Source organism: Rattus norvegicus, chromosome 2 (genome assembly GCF_021556685.1).
Source record: "Rattus norvegicus strain SHRSP/BbbUtx chromosome 2, alternate assembly SHRSP_T2T, whole genome shotgun sequence".
NCBI lineage: Eukaryota > Metazoa > Chordata > Mammalia > Rodentia > Muridae > Rattus > Rattus norvegicus.
Genome location: NC_141535.1, coordinates 25,612,501 through 25,632,303, shown reverse-complemented (window position 1 = coordinate 25,632,303; position 19,803 = coordinate 25,612,501). Strand labels below are relative to the sequence as shown.

The 19,803-nt window shown below is 47.1% G+C and overlaps 1 protein-coding gene across 3 annotated transcripts in view; it reads right to left on the bottom strand.

Moving 5' to 3' along the window:
• Positions 1 to 4,827: 4,827 nt before the first annotated feature.
• The window catches only part of Serinc5 (serine incorporator 5), a 102,364-nt gene continuing 87,388 nt past the window's right edge, over positions 4,828 to 19,803 (bottom strand). For all 3 annotated transcript variants that reach the window (NM_133395.2, XM_087615149.1, XM_087615153.1), the window contains 4 exon segments: positions 4,828 to 8,837; positions 10,680 to 10,824; positions 11,403 to 11,442; positions 15,265 to 15,331. In NM_133395.2, the coding sequence (NP_596886.2) occupies positions 8,690 to 8,837; positions 10,680 to 10,824; positions 11,403 to 11,442; positions 15,265 to 15,331 (400 nt within the window). In that variant the 3' untranslated portion in view covers positions 4,828 to 8,689.

Genomic DNA, 19,803 nt, shown 5'->3' with positions numbered 1-19,803 from the left:
TAGGCCAGCGTCTCCTCTCCCTAACAGTCTTCACTGTACCTAACTTGTGAATTTGGTCAGTTTCAGGGACGCCCAGAAACCTTTGGCGTTGTTTACTTCCTGAGTAGTAAAAAGTCCCCTCTAAGGCTAGTGGTTAAGAGCACTGGCTGCTCTTCCAGAGGTCAAGTTCAATGTCCAGCAACCACGTGGTGGCTCAGAACCATTTATAATGAGATCTGATTCCCTCTTCTGGTAGGCATGAAGCAGATCACTCATAAAGTGATCACACAAAGTACATGAATAAATAAATCTTAACAAAAAAAGAAGTCCCCTCTAGAACTTTCTCTAGGATGGACTGTTTAAAGGTGGAGGAAACTGCTTTACAACAGTTTGGCATCAGTGTAGTATGCATATATATATATCTCCCTCCTTCCCTCCCTCCTTCCCTCCCTCCCTCCCTCCTCTCTCTCTCTCTCTCTCTCTCTCTCCCTCCTCCCTCCTCTCTCTCTCTCTCTCTCTCTCTCTCTCTCTCTCTCTCTCTCTCTCTCTAAGTCCCATGCTTAAAAACAGTATTAAATACCATTTAATAAGCTGTGGCTCCCACTTAACATGTGCACACTCAGGTCCTCTGCGTAGTTTTCTCCACAAACACAGTTCCATTCTTAATAAACACCCACCCAGATTCGTACAAGCTTATCTTGAAATCAAAGCCAGGAATCCTGGGTTTCCCTGAATTGAGATCCCTCAGGAAGTCCTCAGGCCGCTAGAGTGGCCATGTGGAGCCGTGTCCCTGCCCTTCTCATTGCTGACAAAGGCAGCTGCTACCTTGACATTCACAGTTCCAAGTTTCCTTGGAGAGGCCATTGCTCGGCCTGGAGGGAAAGTTCAGTGAGCTGCAGCTGACACGGGAGTAAGTGCGAAGGACGTGGTTGTTCCTGTAGAGCCTTATATTTCATAATAACAAGGCTGGAAGGCAGGGCGGGGCAGTGCCATGAAGATGACAGGCGAACACCTGAAGAGTTTGCTTTTGAGAGAGCCTCTCCAAGTGACTCAGGTTGGCCTTGAACTCTCCACCATGCCGACTCAGCCTCTTGACTTCTGGGATTCCAGGTGTGCTACCACATCCAGCTACTTGGGCTGTTTCTTGCATGCGTGTGTGTGCAGCTGCACCGGTGCATCTGTGTACACGCAGCTTCTATCACAGCACACAGCGTTTTCTAAATTACTTTTCATGTGACAAATCTAGAACATATGCAGTATTTTTTTCAGTATCACTATTTTACTATCTACCTATCACTTCCATCCATGCGCGAGATGAATTTTATTTCTGTCCTTTTACTTTTGTAAGCAATGCATGCTATTCCTTTGTGGGTGGGGGGCAGGATATGATGGGTAGCTTCAATGTTTAACGTTTTTAGATTTAGAATCACCTGGGAGATGGGCATCTTTGCAAGTGTGTATAGGATTATCTTTATTACACTTGTGAGGCCAGGAGACTGTCCCACACTGAGACTGGGACCCTGGACTACATACAAAGACAGAGAGTGGAGCATAGGCCTTCATCTATCTTGTCTTCCCGATTGTGGATGCCATGTGACCACTTAAAGCTCCCACTGCCCTGACCATGATGGGCTGCATCCTTGTACTGTGGACCTCAGTAACCTCTCTCCTCCACATTGTTTTCGGCAGAGTATCTTGTCAGAGCAACAGGACAAGGAAGCAGATCACATGCAGACTCTCAACATGGCATTTGGGCTGGCCCAGAACTCACCATAAATGCCCAGCTACTGTAGCTCTCTTTGGACTAGATACAATTTCCCATCAACTCCTAAGGGACATGAGTTGTGATTGACAACTGAAGGACACACCTGTTGAATTTCAGGGGCAGGCAACCTGAGTTACTCTCACAGCACACAAAATGCTGTTCTCGGCAGTACCGTCTTTCGCACTCAGAAACTACTTGACAATTTGATGAACCAAAATCTTCCTGGGTACTAATAGGACCAAATGTGGTTTTCTGTGTTTATTCTGATTTTTCTATTATATTTTTCTCCTGCTTTTGTTTGAGACAGGGTCTCACTATGTAGCCCAGAACTCACTATGTAGAGCAGCTGTACCCAAACTCAAAAATCGGCCTGCCTTTGCCTCCTATGTATTGGGATTAAATGTGTATTCTATCATGGCTGGCTTCCACATTTTTGGACATTTATTTTATGCATTTGAGTGTTTTGCCTGTGTGTATGTGTGCCACACGTGTGCTTTGTGCCTGCAAAGCTCAGAAAAAGTTGTTGGACCCCCCTGGAACTGAAGTTCTAGGTAGTTGTGAAACCACCATGTGGGTGATGGGAATTGAACCTGGGCCTTCTGCAAGAGCAGCCAGTGCTCTTGACCACTAGGCACTCTCTCCAGCCCTTATTGTATTTTTCAAGTTAACTCTCAAGGGCATTCTTACACGTTTATCTATATATCCTAGAGTAAACCCAGGGCCATGGGTATGCTAAACACAAACTGTCCCACTGAGTCATAATGCTAGTTCTCAGCAGGATCTATGTTGCAATACTAATGTTTACGGTCATACATGGTCTATCACCATACTCCATACCTCACCACCAAGTAGTTCAGCTATTTCAATTAGTGTGTGAAGCCCTCCATGGATGTCAAAGCCGCACCAGCCTCATCTTCCAACTCCATTCACAAATCCTCCCTTCACCCCTTCATCTGCTCACCCCTTACTAAACAGAGAAATGTGAATGACTATGAGCTGTAAGCTGGATGCTGTGGTAACTTGTTTGGGAATGGCCTCCATGGAGGTGTTTTTTTTTTTTTTCTGTTTTTTTTTTCTTTAAAGATTTATTTATTATCTATAAATACACTGTCATTGTCATCAGACACACCAGAAGAGGGCATCAGATCCCATTATAGATGGTTGTGAGCCACCATGTGGTTGCTGGGATTTGAACTCAAGACCTCTGGAAGAGCAGTCAGTGCTCCTAACCGCTGAGCCATCTCTCCAGCCCCATGGACATGTTTGAATGCTCGGTCCCAAGGTGGTAGAACTGTTTGGGAAGTGTGTGGTCTTGTTGAAGGTAGTGTGTCACTGTGGGCAGGCTTAGAGGTTTCAAAAGACTAGCTCCAGTCTGAATGTGCTCTGACTCCTGATTGTGGATCAAGGTCTGAGTGCTCAGCTGTTCCTGCCGCCATGCCTTTGTTCCGCCGTAGGGACTCTAAGCCTCTGAGACCATAAGCTCAATTAATTAAGCCCTTTCTTTTATAAGGTGTCTCTGTCACAGTGTTTCGCTCTAGCAATAGAAAAACAACTAAGACAGAGGCAATGGGTTCTATGTAAAATGATAAAGCAGGGGGTGCAGGAAGGTGTCCAGGAGGGTGGAGAGAACGCTGCATGCAGTCCAAGTCTTCTGGGCAGAGGAGTATACATTTGATGACCTCCAGCAGCTAGGGAACCAAGGATGCTGGAAAGGACTGGCCCCGGGGAGAGTGACAGGTGTGCAAGGTGACTGAAGCAACAGCAGCAGATCGTTCAGGAAGGGAGTGTTTAGTAGACACCTGCACAGACTTCGGCTCTTCCTTTGAACAAGACAGTAAGCCATTTAGAGTGTGGGATGAATTGCATTTCCCAAGATAGTTCCTAAAGCCTCAGGTCTCCGTGTCTTACCAGATGCTCCTGCTACTCTCCTTTGAGGAGAAGAGAATATACAAAGGAAGTGTGATGTACACACAACGGAATGCCAGTCAGCCTTTAAAAGGAAGGCACTCCTGCAACATGAAGTCACTTGAATGACCTCATAGAACATTGGTAAGTACAACAGTGCAAGTGTAGACAGACAACTCAGGCCACCTAAGCGTTGACCATCCTCCAAGCCAAGGACCACCATCTTGGGCAGTTCTGTGGCTTCCCTTACGAAAGATCATCAGGGCAGGCTTCTTAACTGTTCGTTTACTCCCCATGGAGGAATGGAGAGGGTCACAGGACCCTCATCTGAGTATCCAGACACTCTGCTTTAATTTCATGTGGTCTTTGGGGGAGGTAGAAGATGACTAGGGGAAGGGAACACCATCTATTTGGCCATGGGGAAGCCCTCGCACTTGCTGGGCAAAGGCTTTCCAGGTGTGCCCTTTGAGGGAAGGAACACCCACACCCTGTAAGTAACCACTCACCAGTGCTCTTCGTAAAGAAGCACAAACTAATTGGCTCCCTAGAATGAACTTTAGCAGAATCATGTCTGTTTGTGCCTGTGACCTTTGGAGAAGTGGGGAGGTGTTTACGGTCCCCTGTAAAGATGACTTATTAACATCAGGCTACAGTGAAATTTGCCTTAAAAACCAAAAGGTTACACTCGGTGTCTAGGCTGTAGCTCAGTGGTACTGTTCCTGCCTGCCATGCATGAAGCTCTGTGTTCAATGTGTAGCACCTGAAACACACACAACAAACAGGGTCAACACAGAAGCAGATGGTAAAACTGGTTAGCAAGGACTCTGGAGTCAGGTTGGAGAACTCAGAGTTTCAGCTAAGCTAAGAAGAATTAGGTTCAAGAGAAGTACTGTAAAACATGGTGACTGCATTTAATAGGGCATTTTAAATTGTCACGAGAGTGGACTCTATGTGTTCCCACCATAAAAATGAAGTGATACATGTTAATTAGCTTGATTTAGTCATTCTATTTGTAATTCAAGGCCTTAAACTGGACAAATGAATCACTCATTTTATTTGTCAGTTATAAACCATTAGCATAGCTGCCAAGATGTCTGAACTGATTATGAAGGCGTTAACCCTGGCAAAGGCTAACTGGAGGCATTAGTCAGGTGTCTAATAAAAAACGAACGACACAGTTTTCAAGTTTACATTTTATTAAATACACAGTTAACAAGTTTGAGTTTTCTACATAGGAAAAGGCCAGTTAATTTCAGGTGCTTCATAGAAAAATTAGCATTGGAAAAACAAATACAAATCCATAATTGGCCTTGTGGCTAATGGGGAAAAAATAACTATTTTAAAAGGTAGCAAAATCTAACCAGGTCGGAGACCTTTATAAACAAACAGTAGACTTACCACAGAAATTGCATTCAAACTCCACTATAGCAAAACTGTAACCACAAAATTTGGCTACAGCTAATTGTTTCCAAAAAAATCTTTCTTAAAAAATTAACAGTTATGACTATAAAAATGTAGTTTTTCTTTACAAAGTAAAAAAGTTTAAATCTTTAATAAATGGAAACAAAATGATCCTCTTACAGTTTTTATAAATAGCTCTCAAGACATATATTACTCATCTGCTGTAATCTTTCTTTACCTGAGAGAATTTCCCAGGATCCCAAAGGATTACCTTAAAGACTTCTATCATTTCCCTCACATGAATGTGGTTAAGCTTCTGGAAGTCAACTGGATGAATGCATTCTGGCTCTGCCCTTGCGCAACTAAAACAAAATTAAATTACCTCTTTGGTAAAAGCCAAGTGTTCCGGCCTTTCGAAATAACTTGTCTCTGTGAGTGCTTCACCAATAGGAAACAGAAAATGAGAACGAGCTCAAGCCCTCTTGTCAGCTCACCTATCTACTGAAGTCACCCCAATGCCAGAGAGCTCATCTCTGCAGGAAATGAAAATGCTTACTAGTGAGTGAGTCACAGAAGAAACCTTGAGAGTCTATGATCAGATTGCAAGCTCATGTCTGATGGAGGAGGCCCAGGGTCCTCTCTGGAGCTCGTCTTCCTGAAGCCCTTTCACTTCTTGGCAGTATGTGGGATGTGCATTGGTTTGTTTCAGCACATAAAAAAGAGCCACTGCTTAGAAAGGCAATGGAAGAAGAGAAGCCCAGAAGTTTAAATGCAGGCTCTGGAGCTCTCTTTCCAGGGTAATATGAAGCACCAAGGACGGGCCATTCCGCAAAGTTTACATGAGTACATCATCGGATAAAGGCAGAGGGTGACAATTTGGGAAGGGAGCAATTAACACTTGAGTGAAGTCTCCATGGAAACATGGCACTGTGTCTCTCATTGGCCACTCCTTATGGGATTCGGAACCCCAAAGTCTCAATACTCTATGCCCCTACAACTCTTTCCACATCACCATTCACTCACTATATAAAACTCCCCAAACCTCTGGAGAACAAGTCATGTGATGACTTCCCAAGAAGCCCAGATCAGCTATCCAGCACCACAAAGCAGGACTCAGCAATGGTGTGGGAACTAGGTCAGTGGGAACGAGACCCCAGGAGAATCTTTCCCTGGCATAACTAATGTTTTACTCACAAAAACGAGAGGGAGAGAACACATGATTTCCAAAACTCTGCCTCCAGGGCTGCATGGCTAAGTAGCAGAGCTTTAAAGCATGCACTTTCAGTCCTGCCCCGGTACTGCTCAAAGCAAAGGTCTGTATCATTAAAAGTCACCGGTGGAACAAGCAAGTGAGCTTTGCTGTTGTTACCCCAGAGCAATGGCACACTTTCCAGTTTTCTCAAGTCTCACAAACAACAGTGTTCTTAAGCTCACAAACAGGCTTCTACCTGAGTAGTTTCTCACAGCTGATCACAAATGTTAACCTTTTGTTTTGAAATAGGGTCTAGCTGGCCTAGAAATCTCAGAGCTCCCCGGGCTTCGGCTGAGATTAAAGGTTCAATTCTTAGGTATAGCTTACTTGGAAACCATTCATCCTCAAGCACAGCCATCTTCATTCTGACCATCAATCCAATACCATCAGCTGAGAGTAAAGAAGGGCATGGCCAGCTCTTCCTCCGGTGAGACCTAACTTCTGAAGGACGGGGCATGCACTCAACCAAGACTCAGGCAGCCGGAGAGTGAGTGGGGCTTGGTTGGTTCAGAGAGAAGCCACTAGGGCTCTGTCACTGGTTCTGACTGGGTTTGCCTGAGCTGCTTTACCGAGAGGAAAAGGGGCCAAAAGAGGCCAGCCCAGGAATGTGTGGCCTTGTCAGCCTGGCTGTGACCTGGCATGAGGCTGCCAGTCTCAGCAGAGAAGACTGACCTTCGAAAAACAATACTGCTCCCACCACTACTTGAGTTCCCCTCTGCCTCGGTCACATAACCTCCCTCAGGCACAGCAGGGGCTGCTGCACGGAGCCGGCTGGCACAGGCCACTTTCTGAACCATTCATTCCCAGTTTTTGAGGGTCCCACTCCTACTGGATTAACTAGACTTGAGAGTTAGGGTATAGCTTTGCTTTCTGTGATTCTCCTGTGTCTGTGAACTGCTGAGAGGCCCTGACCTCTTCCTCCTATGCCAGGAATTATGATGAAGTTTACAGACAAAAAAATGTCCTTATTTGTATACCTTTTAAGACAGGATCTCGAATACTGTAAACCAGGCAAGTTCTCCAAAGAATTTGCTATTTCTTTCCCCTGGGTCCTTTTAGCAGGGGCACAGGAGTGAGCAGAAGTGAAGAATCTGACATTTCGGCATGCGGGAACTGGGCTTAGGTGGTCCCGGTTCTGCCTGACTTGTTCAGATAGGCACTGGGGAAATTTCCTCCCTTGCCAAGAACACCAGCACTAAAATGCACACACGTGAGCATTACTTTCCAAAACCATATCTGGGAATTTCTGTGGATATAATCGTAGTCTTGTGAGATAACCCCAATCACCTGCTTTTGCATCTCAGTCTAATTCCGCACTTCCACAGCTTGCCCAGCCAATCTGTCTGGCCAGCTCTGTTAGAAGCTGCCTGGATCCTCACCCCAGCCCTTCTCTACTTCCAAAAATCTATGATGTTAGCATTGGGGACACACTGTAAGTGAGGAAGTCCTCATGGTGGGGGAGAACCAGGGAGGCTGACCTTAACACTCTGAGAGGGTGTGGCAGGCTGCAGTAAAGAAGCAACGTTTTTGTTAAGATCCTTAAAGCATTCCTGTTAATGAGACAAACAAGTAAGAACTGTAATCCTCCACTGCCTGGGCAAGATAACAGCAAGCATCCTGTTTTACAGGCATGGACACCGTCACCAGGATTACTGCAGTGACCTGCATCGGGTAGGGGAAGCATGGTGGAGTGTCCCACAGAGGTGTGAGCAAACTGTGCTTTTCACATTATTATAGACACTACCCTAGACAAGAATGAAGGACTTCTGTCAGGCGCAGAGGGGACGGGAAGGCCGTGACTCCCAGCATCATGACCTCAATAGAAAATGCTGGGGCAGGGACATGCAGAAGTAGTTGAGGGTGGACTCAAAGGGGGGCTCAAAGTGGGGGGGGACTTCCTCTGTACTCTGTATAAACAGGAGCTGTGGGGGCTCCAGGGGGCAAGAGTGAGTGACAGAGAACAGGCCCACCTCAGGCTGAGGACTCAGTGTTTTGTTGTTGCTCTTTATGCCAAGGATGAGAGTGGCAGGCCAGAAAGGCCGTGCTCTCCCTGTGGTGGCTGCTGTGCCCCCAGCTCTGCACACCCAGGAACGGCAGCAGCAAAACTCTAGCTAGCTTGTGGGTAAGGCATACAGAGACGATATAACCGCACCTACCAGCTTGGCTACGGGGTTCAATTCCTGTAGAGCAAACTGGTAGTTTGTTTCCTTTTGGACTTGACAGTGAGAAGCTCATCTGGAGATGGCGTTTTGTCAGGCTTAATTAAGCCTGGGGATGTCAGCTTTGCACAGGGCACCAGCTGCTGCTTAACCCCTGGTGCACACGTTCCAGGGGCAGCCCTCCAGAGTGGGCACAGGCCTGCTGAGCTGTGGGGCACCTGGACATCCTCAGACAGAGAACTGCCTGGAAGGACAGCAAAGGGGAGCCACCAGGGTCCACAGGTACAGCAGCACACACATCCAACAGGAGGCCATCTTGACCCAGAAGATGGACCAGCTCCCAACGAAGAAGGTCTCAATGGTGGCGTTTTCGTAGCTGTGGAGAAACAGAGCATGGTAAGAACACAAAGATAACAAGGCACTTCTGGTCCTCAGCAGATTTCAACTTTCCTTCTTAGCAATGGATGGAGTTACAACTTACATACATTTACAATGTATCACTTGCTGACTTTCCCAATCTTACAGGCTTGTAGAGTCATTGCTACGACCGTCCGTTGTAGAACATCCTGGTCCTCCTCCCAGACTTCCTGCATCCCTTAGCTGCCCCCCCCTTCCCAGCATCCTCCATTACCCAGCATTCATTGACCTACTTCCTGTCTATAGGATTTGTCTTTTTTAGGCCAATTCATGTAAATGCAGTCACACAGTCACACAGTCACTTCTGTTTTTTTTTTTTTTTCTGGAGCTGAGGACTGAACCCAGGGCCTTGCGTTTGCTAGGCAAGCGCTCTACCACTGAGCTAAATCCCCAAGGCCACACAGTCACTTCTGATTGGCTCTTTAAACATAGCATATTACTTCCAAAGCTCTTTGCACTGTACATGTATCAGCACCAAATGGGCGTCCCTTAGCTAAGAAGCCGGAGACCCAATCTTATGAGTTTTTCACTCTGAAATACATAGATGCTACCAGGCGAATAAACCCAAAATCAGAAATGGTAACTTTCCCATGTCTTGTGAGATCTGAGGACATTTTGGGGTTTCTGGATTGGGGATACTCACTATACATCACTCCTTCTTATTGATAAATTGTATCTTGCTAGCTCTACGTCAGTTGTGGACATTTGAGCTACCCCTGATTTCTGCATTGTTATGAATTCTTATGACATGAACAGCTGCCTCTAATTTTTGGTTACTTTCCCTTTTTGTCTTAGATCTATATATACTTAGGAGGGAAATTGCTGGATTATATCCTATGATCTTGTGTTGAACCACGCAAGGAATTGCCAAGTTATATTTTCAAATTGACCATTCCTATCAGCAGAGTAAAGGGGGCTCCAATTTCTACCTTGTCCTATTTCCAAAGTAGAAATAGGATGGTAGTGAATTTCAACGTTCACTAGCATCTCATGGTTGTGATTTTAGCTCCGTCCTTACTTTCTTAGCTGTTATCACTAGGAAACAGCAAAGCCTGTCCCTTCCTCAGGAAGATTGTCCTCCAGGGAGCGTTTGCTAACTCTAGGTTCCAGACTGCAGCTCCTGTTCCCTGGTATCCTATTCTCCAGCACTCACTATCTGACACAGTCGAGGGATTTGGGTCATGGTCTGTCAATCCCACTCGTGCTTAATCTCTAGTGCTCACAACCAGTGACGCACAGAAGAGCCCCTCAAACAAACACCACTAACAGTCAAACATACAGATACAACTGGAAGGCTGGGTCTGTATGAATCTCCACGTAGAAAAAATCAGATCCATTAGGCATTGGCTAATGTTAAAACTGGAAAGAATAGGCGATACATATTTTGCAGTAGGGAAAAACCCCACTGTGTTAGTCTTTAAGATAATCTTTCTACTGCTCTGACAATATTCTCCAACTTGCCACGTGGACTTAGCCTTCCCTGACTTGTTTGCTGCTTCTCAATACAGAGATGGGACCCAGAGTCTCTCATATACTGAGCTCGTCCTTTCCCTCTGAGTCCCCCAGAGAGCTCTGACGTAACTGCAGTGAGCACACTCAACGCCCTGGAAAGGCTTCTGGTCTACTGGGAGGAATGCCGGGGTGCTGCTACCAAGGCTAAGGAGAGTACAGAGGACTCCACACCTTAGAGAACCACACTGAGATTTTTTGTTTTGTTTTTTTGTGCTTCTCAAACAACTATTTTACTGGACAGAAACAGTACGCTGAGCTGGGTCTTACAGCAATCAAATAGGCCACTTACTGGAACCAGCTGGTCAAAGTCATCATCACGTAGAGGGAAGCCAGGAGCAAGACAAAGTGGAAATAGGAGTAGCTGTAGACGGTGCCTTTCTTCTCATCGTAAATGACCCTGGGTCCCTCCTTGACATTCTGCTGCTCTTCCGTGTCTGCAGATGGCAGAGGGTGCCCAAGGGCAGTGGTGAACCCACATGCTGGCACCACAGCAGTTCCTGCCTGGCACATTTCGGTCCTGCTGCTAAGTGGGAAACCCACAAAGCCACCTATACTTCAGCTACCCCAGGAACTTGCTTGACTAGATCAGTTAGCATGAACGTTTCAGTGGGGCAGAGGAAAGAGAGCCCCTGAAGACATGAAGAATATTAGAAACTTGGCAGAGAGAGTAGCCCATAAGCTTTCACCCAGGAACTTTCCTTCTGCAAAGAAAAGCAAGTTGAAGAAAGGAAAGGGCACCCAAATGAGGCATGGGTTCGTCCATTTCCTCATCATCCCTTTAAAGAACACACACACTGCATTTCCTAACTCTCACTTAACTTAGATATGAACAACGATGCCAAACAAACAGACAAACCCATCAGCCCTGAGGAGATGTGAGAAATCATAACAGTTTAAACCGGCTCTGGAACAAGTGTAGTTAGGTGCCAAAGTAGTGCCTGGACTGCAGATGTCTACAGAGAGAAACCCCGGGCTGCAGGGCCACAGTCAGGCCCAGAGCAGCAACACGTACCTTCCCCATCTGGACCGAAGCAGAAACAGCACCGGGCCACCTGCGAGAGCAAAAGCAACTGAGTCAGATGCCTGCTTTCTACGTCTCTAGCACTGTAGGCTGCCCAAGTGGAGAAGCTTCTATCAGAAGTACAAGTTAGTGCGGGGGATTATCTGTCCCCAGATGTCCTGGGTACAGCAACAGGGACCACCCTCATGGTTATGGGGATGTTCTAGCCACGTACCCTTCAAAGGACCTAGTGTTCACCTCAGCGATCTATTCTGGGAACAAAGCCTTGTGTGCCAGCTCCTGTAGGCATTGCTTCAGCTGTAGAACTGCCTTGTCCCATAACAGGCCCTTTCTGGATGTCCTCCATCAAGTGACTGGTCATGGAAGGCATATAATGGCCCAGTTAACAGGACATGTACACCACTCTGAGGAACCATGTATGTTTGGGAACATGCCCTGGGGTTAGTCCAGCCTATGTTGTGCTTTAACTTTATTTATACTCTGCACAATTCTGTCTCCTTCCTTTCTTCTAAATGTGCTGATCCCTAATAAATCACCCAACTGAGACATTCTGCTTCAGCTCTTACCTGTGCACGACTTGAACTAAAGCACTCAGCAAACAAGACCATGCTCCTGCCTGCCTCACACTTACACACATGCTACTCATCAATTCTGCCTCAGGGGCTGGGAGTAGGATTGTGCTTCCAATTGATGACAGTGAAATCAGACAGGTCAAACAGCAGCCAGAAGTCATCACACTAGCTTCAAGACAGAGCCGGGACACATGCGGAATGAGACCTTGGGATTCATGATTCACGACAGTAAGTGGCACATGGCAGTCAGGCACCGAAGGTGACGAGTGTGAACTGGGAATGGGTTAAATCTGAAGGACAGATACAGGCAGCTGTGGGCAGGGATGGCTGCACTCCTGCCATAGCAACAAGACAGAGGAGGCAGAAGACTCCCAAGTTGATGGATGGCCCAAGCAGTAACAGTGAGCTCGGGGCTAGCCTGGGAGCCCCAGTGAAATCAGGGTTATCCTGGGAGCCCCTATGAGCTCAGAGCAGCCAGCCTGTTCCGGTGAGACCCTTTCTTATACATCAAAACAAACAATCAGGCTGCTGGTCTGGCTGTGGATACAGAAGGCTGGAATGCTTGCTTCGTTAGTACATTTTGAGTTTTATATCATATTTCTTACTTGTTCAAAACAATAAACTCAAAGAAAAAGAAACAAAATCATGAACGTTGATTACATGACTGCAGAAAGACTGATAAACAGAGTAAGAAAGAATGGAATGACTACACTTGCCAAGAGGGTCTGGAAAGCAAGGGTCCCTTGCTATCTCTAGTGGAAGAGGGCTGAGCCACAGAAACGCCAGAGGGCCAGAGCTGAGGGCCAGGAGACCATCAGCCTCTCATCCCACAAGTCCCACTGAAGGCCAAGCCTTTGCTTCCTCCTGCTCCACAAAACTTGGATCCTGTGAGGCAGTCTACAGCTCACTAAGTCAGTGGGCCCACTCTATTCATGCCGAGGTCCCATTCCTTTTGAAGCTTAAGTTACCACAGAAAATGTGAGCTTGGTCTTTCAAAGGCAATGACGTGGGGGCATGAACCCACTTGCGGAAGTGGGTTCTACCTCAAAGGAGAGGAACAACATTCTCTCTTAAATCTAACCTGGGGACTTGCTGCTGTTTGAGTTTGAAGGCTGTACACAAAGGAAACATTGAAACCATAATGCTCACCCCCCAGCAGGTGGCCGCCCAGTCAAAGGTAGGAACAAAGGCACAAAGACTGCTTCTGCAGACCATTCTCCTCTGTCAGACAGCAGCAACCTATTCAACCAGCACAATTTCCTCCTGTGAGCTGCAGAGAGCTGGTGAAGCTGGCAGGGTAACAGGCCTTCATAATGGCTCACTATCTCTAGGTTAGGTGCTGGAAAGGACATCCTAAATGGCCAGCTGCAGAGCAGAGCGCCCACCCATATCTGGAAAGACACCAGGCTTGTCCATCCAGTAAATGCTATTTGAATGGAGCCAGTGGCCAGATGCCAGGCTAAGTCAGCTGCAGGGACCTGGGACAGCAGCTGTGCTTCTAGGCAATGTGCAGTCAAGAACATGTACCCAGGGGCCACATCCTGCTAAGTGGAAACTCTTTTCCCTCTGTAATATGCAGAGGACAGACAGACCCTCACCCGGCTTTTGTGAGGGCTGCGTGAAACTACAGTTTTAGAACGCTATCAGCACCTTAAGTGCTAAACGACTGAGCTATCACTGAAGCCCCAGGTCCTGGGCAGCCTCAAGCTCACAGAGATTTTCCTGCCTCTGCCTCCCAAGTGCTGGAATTAAAGGCGTGTGCCACCACCGCCCTGGCTGCCGAGTCCCTGGCTGCCGAGTCCCTGGCTGCCGAGTCCCTGGCTGCCGAGTCCCTGGCTGCCGAGTCCCTGGCTGCCGAGTCCCTGGCGGCCGAGTCCCTGGCTGCCGAGTCTCAGCTGAACTGCCCTGTGCCATTGAGTTTTCTGACCATGGTTTGTGTTTTACCAAGAGCTCCAGAAGACAGACTTCTGCACAGGAAAGGAAAAAACAGGATTTGTTTCTTTGAGCTAAATACTCCCTTGAATCTTGACATGCAGGGGAATGACCTCATCCATGTGCTTGCAGTCCTGAATTCCTCACTGAACGGCACAACTGTGTGCTGGAACTGACCCATAATTGAGGTGTCAGGGTCCACACCAGATGTGCAGAGCCTGCTCTGTTCCCCCCACCCCTTGCCTGTCTGCCTTCCTCCAGAGCATACATAACCCCATAGCCATGCTGCACATGGAGACTGCAGAAAGGTGTCTAGCAGGTGAGTGGTTTAGACAAAAGAACGCCTTTACTCTATACAGCCAAGAAGAGTAAATAAGGTTCCCTGAGCCCTGGCCTCTAGGTGAATGCAGGATGCCAGGCCAGTGGCCCACAGTGTTGATGGAAAATCAAAAATTCTTTTGTTTGGGTTGGAGAAATGGCTCAGTGGTTAAGAGCACTGACTGCTCATCCAGAGGTCCCGAGTTCAAATCCCAGCAACCACATGGTGGCTCACAGCCATCTGTAATGGGATCTGATGCCCTCTTCTGGTGTGTCTGAAGACAGCTGTAGTGTACTATATTTATAATAAATAAAATATTTATTATAATAAACAAATATTTTTAAAAAATTTCTCTCATTTTAACACATAGGACAATAGTTCTTTTTCTATACAAATATCTTATTCTTTCTCAGACAGAAAACAGAACAATGAGTGCCAGAAAAGAAATATCAATACAATGCAAAGGAAAATTAGTTTTCTCAGTGGGTATACAAGCCAGACGTAAAGGCAGGTCCCACACCCAGGGAGACGTGGCCAAAACAAAACAAACCCAATGGTCTTTTTGGAGATGTTCTACCTCAAAATGCTTGATTGAGCATCGCCTACCTTACTCGTCTTTTGCTTCTCTGCTATGGTTTCTGATTTTGTGTTTGTACAGCTTTATATGTGTGCACGAGTGTTTACGTGTTTCTTACGTGTTTTCTCTTTCTTGTGTTTGCGTTGGTTTTTTGTTTTGTTTGTTTTAATTGGCCTGTTGTATGTGGGGATTATTGTTAGGTGGATAAAGGGATTGGAATACACTGTATGAAAAACTTACTTTTGTTGTCTTTTTTTTTTTCTGGAGCTGAGGACCGAACCCAGGTCCTTGCGCTTGCTAGGTAAGCGCTCTACCACTAAGCTAAATACCCAACCCCGAAAAACTTACTTTTAATTTAAAAAAACTCACACCAGCACAGAAGGCTCTCCTGAGAAACGGGATGGCTCAGCCTTTCCTGAGCTGAAGCCAGGGAAGGACAGGATGGGCACTTACCTCCAGCTCAGGAGCTCCGTATCGCCGCTGCAGGGCATCCGAGCTCGACCTCGTCGTCGATGTCAAACTAGGAAAAAGCAAAGTCCCGGGCACAGTGAGAAGCTGTCATCCGAAGTGGAGGAAACTCGGCCTGCAAAGCTCGGCTCAGCTCTGGGCACTGCCTGCCCTCTGACACTTGATGAAAGTGGGTTTATTTAACCTCGCACACACATATGCAGGTGGGCAGGAGTGCATCTGTCTTTCTCCCTTGCTCTTACTTCCTAAGTAAGGATGTCGTACATCGGGCACACCATCCAGAGACAGTGTCACACACATGGAGGAGGTGCGTAGCTCTTATGTAAAACACCACCTATACCATTTTATGTGTGAGCACCTTGATGGCGTGGGGCTGGCGAATAGGATCCTGGAACCAGTCCCCTCACAGAAGGGTGAACACAAGCTACTGTGATATTCCACTTGATAGCCAAGCCTGATGGTGGATTCTACAACTATCTTTTCAAGTACACAGCATTAGATAATTTTATCCAGACACAGTTTGCAAATATCATCAGTGTTCTCTCTTCAACATGGTTTCTTGCTGCTCCTTACATTATAACTTCACCTGTAGTCCCTCCCTCTCCTTCTCACTCTCCCACTTTCTCACTTAGAGATCACAAGTTATTTGTTTTGTTTGTTAAATCCAGGCAATGTAGCCCAGCTAACAGAGAGTGCCTGCACAGTGTGTCTGAGCTGTGGGTTCAGTTCCCAGCACCCCATAAACTGAGTGTGGTTATAAAGATACACAGTCACAACTTGAGAGGAAGAGGCATGAAGACCAGACACTCAAGGCCATCCTGGACTACATAGTAAATTTGAGACCAGCCTGGCCTGCAGAAAACCCTGTCCCCCAAACTTTCCCCCACCTTTCCTCTATATCTAGAGAGGCAAAATGATTTGTAACATTGACTGATAAAGGCAAAAAATAATTATTTCTTCCTTATAAAAAAACCATGGGGGGTTGGGGATTTAGCTCAGTGGTAGAGCGCTTGCCTAGCAAACGCAAGGCCCTGGGTTCGGTCCCCAGCTCCGAAAAAAAGAAAAAGAAAAAAAACCAACAGCATGGACGCATTTTAAACAAACATGCATTTAACACTTAGTCTACCTTTACACATGCATTTAGCAGACAATTCCTAAAGGCCATGTGTGTTGTGTGTGGCAGACCCTGTTCTGAGCATCAGGGCATAAACTTAGAACCAAGTTTATAAGGACAGAGGGAGGGACTGCCTGCTTTTGCTCTTGCAGTTAGGCTCCTGGTGGACTGGCAGAAATTAAGATTCATGTCTACCAAGTCAACCTCAACACCAGGAAGCAGCAGGGACTTGTCTGTCTGTCTGTCCCCTCTTGGTCTGTTGCCCAAGGAGAAAAGATGCATGGCCCTAGGGAAGTAATAGAAAGTCTCCTCAAAAAGAGGCCTATGGGATCCAGAGCCTGGAACACAACTGCTCCACTCCACTTCCTGACTGGTCATGGGAAGGACAGAAACTTCCCAGGGGCCATGCTCCAGAGGGAGCTGCTCGTCTGGCCATGCACGTAAGACCTCTGCATATCAATTACACTACAGACAGTAGGAAGTTTCCACAAGCAATTTTAATTTTCGTATCTGAAGTTTTCAGCTGAAAATTGAAGAAAACTCTTTAAAAAAAAAAGCACTGACATCCATACTCCATAAATTCTTTGTAACAAAGTTTAAGGAAGACAGATGTGGGGTGTGGTTCTGACGCTTTGATCAGGAATCTGTGTTTACTGATGCAAAGGTCCTCACCCACAATTGGTCTTTGACCTACCAATAAAGATGCTAACGGCCATTGGCTGAGAGGAAAGAAAAAGGCAGGACTTCCAGGTGTCCACAGGCTAGGACAGGCCAGACTCGGACCTACAGGGAGATCTTCTAAAATGTAGGTGACTGGGAAAGAGGCTCGAAAGCGTCTTGGCAGCGAGGCCACTGGGCTTCACATGAGGTAACTGAGCAGCTAAGCTGAGGGCAGAGTTAGAGGTGTCAGCCCAGGATACTGGAGGGAAGGGCGCACGAGCCATGGAGGCTTAGCAGTGCCCACCCATTGAGCTAAAATACACATTAGAAGTAAGCTAATGTGTGCGTGTGTATGTCATCCATGGATACAAGGTAGCTCCTGGGTGCGTGGGTGCGTGAGTGTGTGCGTGAGTGCGTGCGTGTGACCAGCCGGGAACACGAGTGGGGTAGACAAAACCACACAGTGCAGACAAATGTTTTGATTCAATCTCCTCTGACCCCTCCTTCCCAGCCTCAGCCAGCACTGACACAGGGAAAGTTTTCCTCTTATGTCTAAAACTATGTCTGGTTCATCCTTAGGAACCATCTCTCCTGCACGCAGAGTAGAGTAGATGCAACCACAGTGAAAGGACTATCCCCATAAAACTCATGAAAATTATTAACAAAATCATAATTCTGTAAACTCTTAAAGTGCTGCCCCCCTCTGTCTCTCTCTTTCACTTTCCCTCTGCGTGTGCGCGCGCGCGCGCGCGTGTGTGTGTGTGTGTGTGTGTGTGTGTGTGTGTGTCCACCACATGCATATGAAGGTCAGAGGACAACCAGGGGCATCAGTCCTTGCCTGCACTCTGGTTGAGACAGGTCTCCTGTTGAACTTCCAGGGATTCCCTGTTTCTTCCTCACCCATCTCACTGTAGAAGCACTGGGGTTACAGACAAGCACTGTGTCTGATTTTATTGAGTTCCAGGAATTTGAAGTCAGGGTTTGCACTAAGCCAGTTCCCAGACTCATTCATTCATTCTAGGCACAGTCCTACTATGCAGCCCTTGCTGGTCTGAAAGTCACTCTGTAGTCCATACTAGCCTTGAACTTGTGGCACCCTTCCTGCCTCAACCTCCTGCATGACAGGATTACAGACGTCAGCCACTGTACCCTGTGATAAATCGAGGCTGGGGAGAGAGAGACAGCAACCCCAAGGTATGCAGTCTCTCACCATTCAGAGAACAGTAATGTGACAAAGTTGTCCCTTGTAATCACTCACATATCCACCAAAACACTGCCTTCCTTCCCTTCTCTCTAGAAACCACTGCAATCCCCCACCCTCTGCTGTGCCGTCAGATCAGAGCACAGAGCAAGCGGTGCCTGAGCCCCTGCTTTAGTTCACTGTGGAGTTAGCCTAAGTCCCATGGGTCCCAGAAAATCCCAAGAAAATGCCAGACTTTGCTTTTGGAGATCACAGACCTTTCTATTCACACTAGAAAATGAACAGGACAAGTCCAGGACACACCCCATGCCTCCATCCAGCCTTTGTGTGACAAAAGTCAACCATGTTCCCAGAGCTATGTGATTAGTGGCTCGAGACTATAAAAGGAGACCAGAATTCTGTGGGAGCCAGGGGAGGCCACCCCATGTTCCTCTTGCACAGCCATGAAGAGTTCTGGCTAGATGCTGAGGCAGTGGTAGGATTTCTGAAATAAAAAAGCAAGCCACCGCCACTCCTTTCTCCTTAAAGAAGAGTGGCGGGCCTAGACTGCTGTGAGAACACTGCTCCTCAACTCGCCACTGGCTCCCAGTCGAGCCAGCCTTCACACCAGCACACCACACCCCCGTGTGCCACATGGCACGCTGCACTGCTCTGAGCATCCTATTTGAACAAGGAGGCTGCTCGGCACTTAATATAGTTCCTCAGCTCTCCCAATTTATATTCATGGCTACTTTCCTAGATGGCTTAAATACTAAAGGTTACTTCTCAAACACAATTAACGTGAAGATAGTCAAGGAACACTTCATGCCACAAATGCTTCCTAATTCTCTAATAGTGAAGGCCACCCAGCTCAGCATCCTGGCATCTCTGGGACGGTCTTTGTCACAAAAGGAAGCAGAACAGAATTGGTACCAAAGACTTGGCTACTGCTGTGACAGACCTGACCACGCTTTCTGAGAAGGGGTGTTAAATATAGAAAGGAAAATAGAAACTTTGGGCTGGAAAGACCACTAGTGCTCAAAGCTTAATTGGTTAATGTAGGAGGGCCCAACCGTCAGAGGTGGTGCTGCCCCTGGGCAGGTGGTAAAGCGGGCTGAGCAAGCCATGTACAGCAGCCTCTTCCATGGTCTCCGCTTCAGTTCCTGCCTCCAGGTTCCTTCTGTGTGTTCCTGCCCTGCCCTCCTTTTATGCAGGTCGCAAGCTGTAAGGTGAAGCAAACCCTTCTTCACCCATCTGGTCACTGTCTTAGTTAACGCTTCTGTTGCTGTGATAAAGCACACTTCCAAAGCAACTTGGAGAGGACAGCTTATTTCAACTTTCTCATCACTGTTCATCACCGTTCATCACTGAGGGAAGGTGGGGCAGGACACACTCAAACAAGTCAGGAACCTTGATGCAAGAGCATGTGCAGAGGGGGGCTCCTTCCTGCCTTGCTCTTCCTGCCTTGCTCAAGTTTGCCTTCTCATAGTCCCTAGGACCACCTGCCCAGGGGTGATACTGCCCACAGTGAGCTCTCATATCATTATCTATACAGGAAATGCACAGTTGC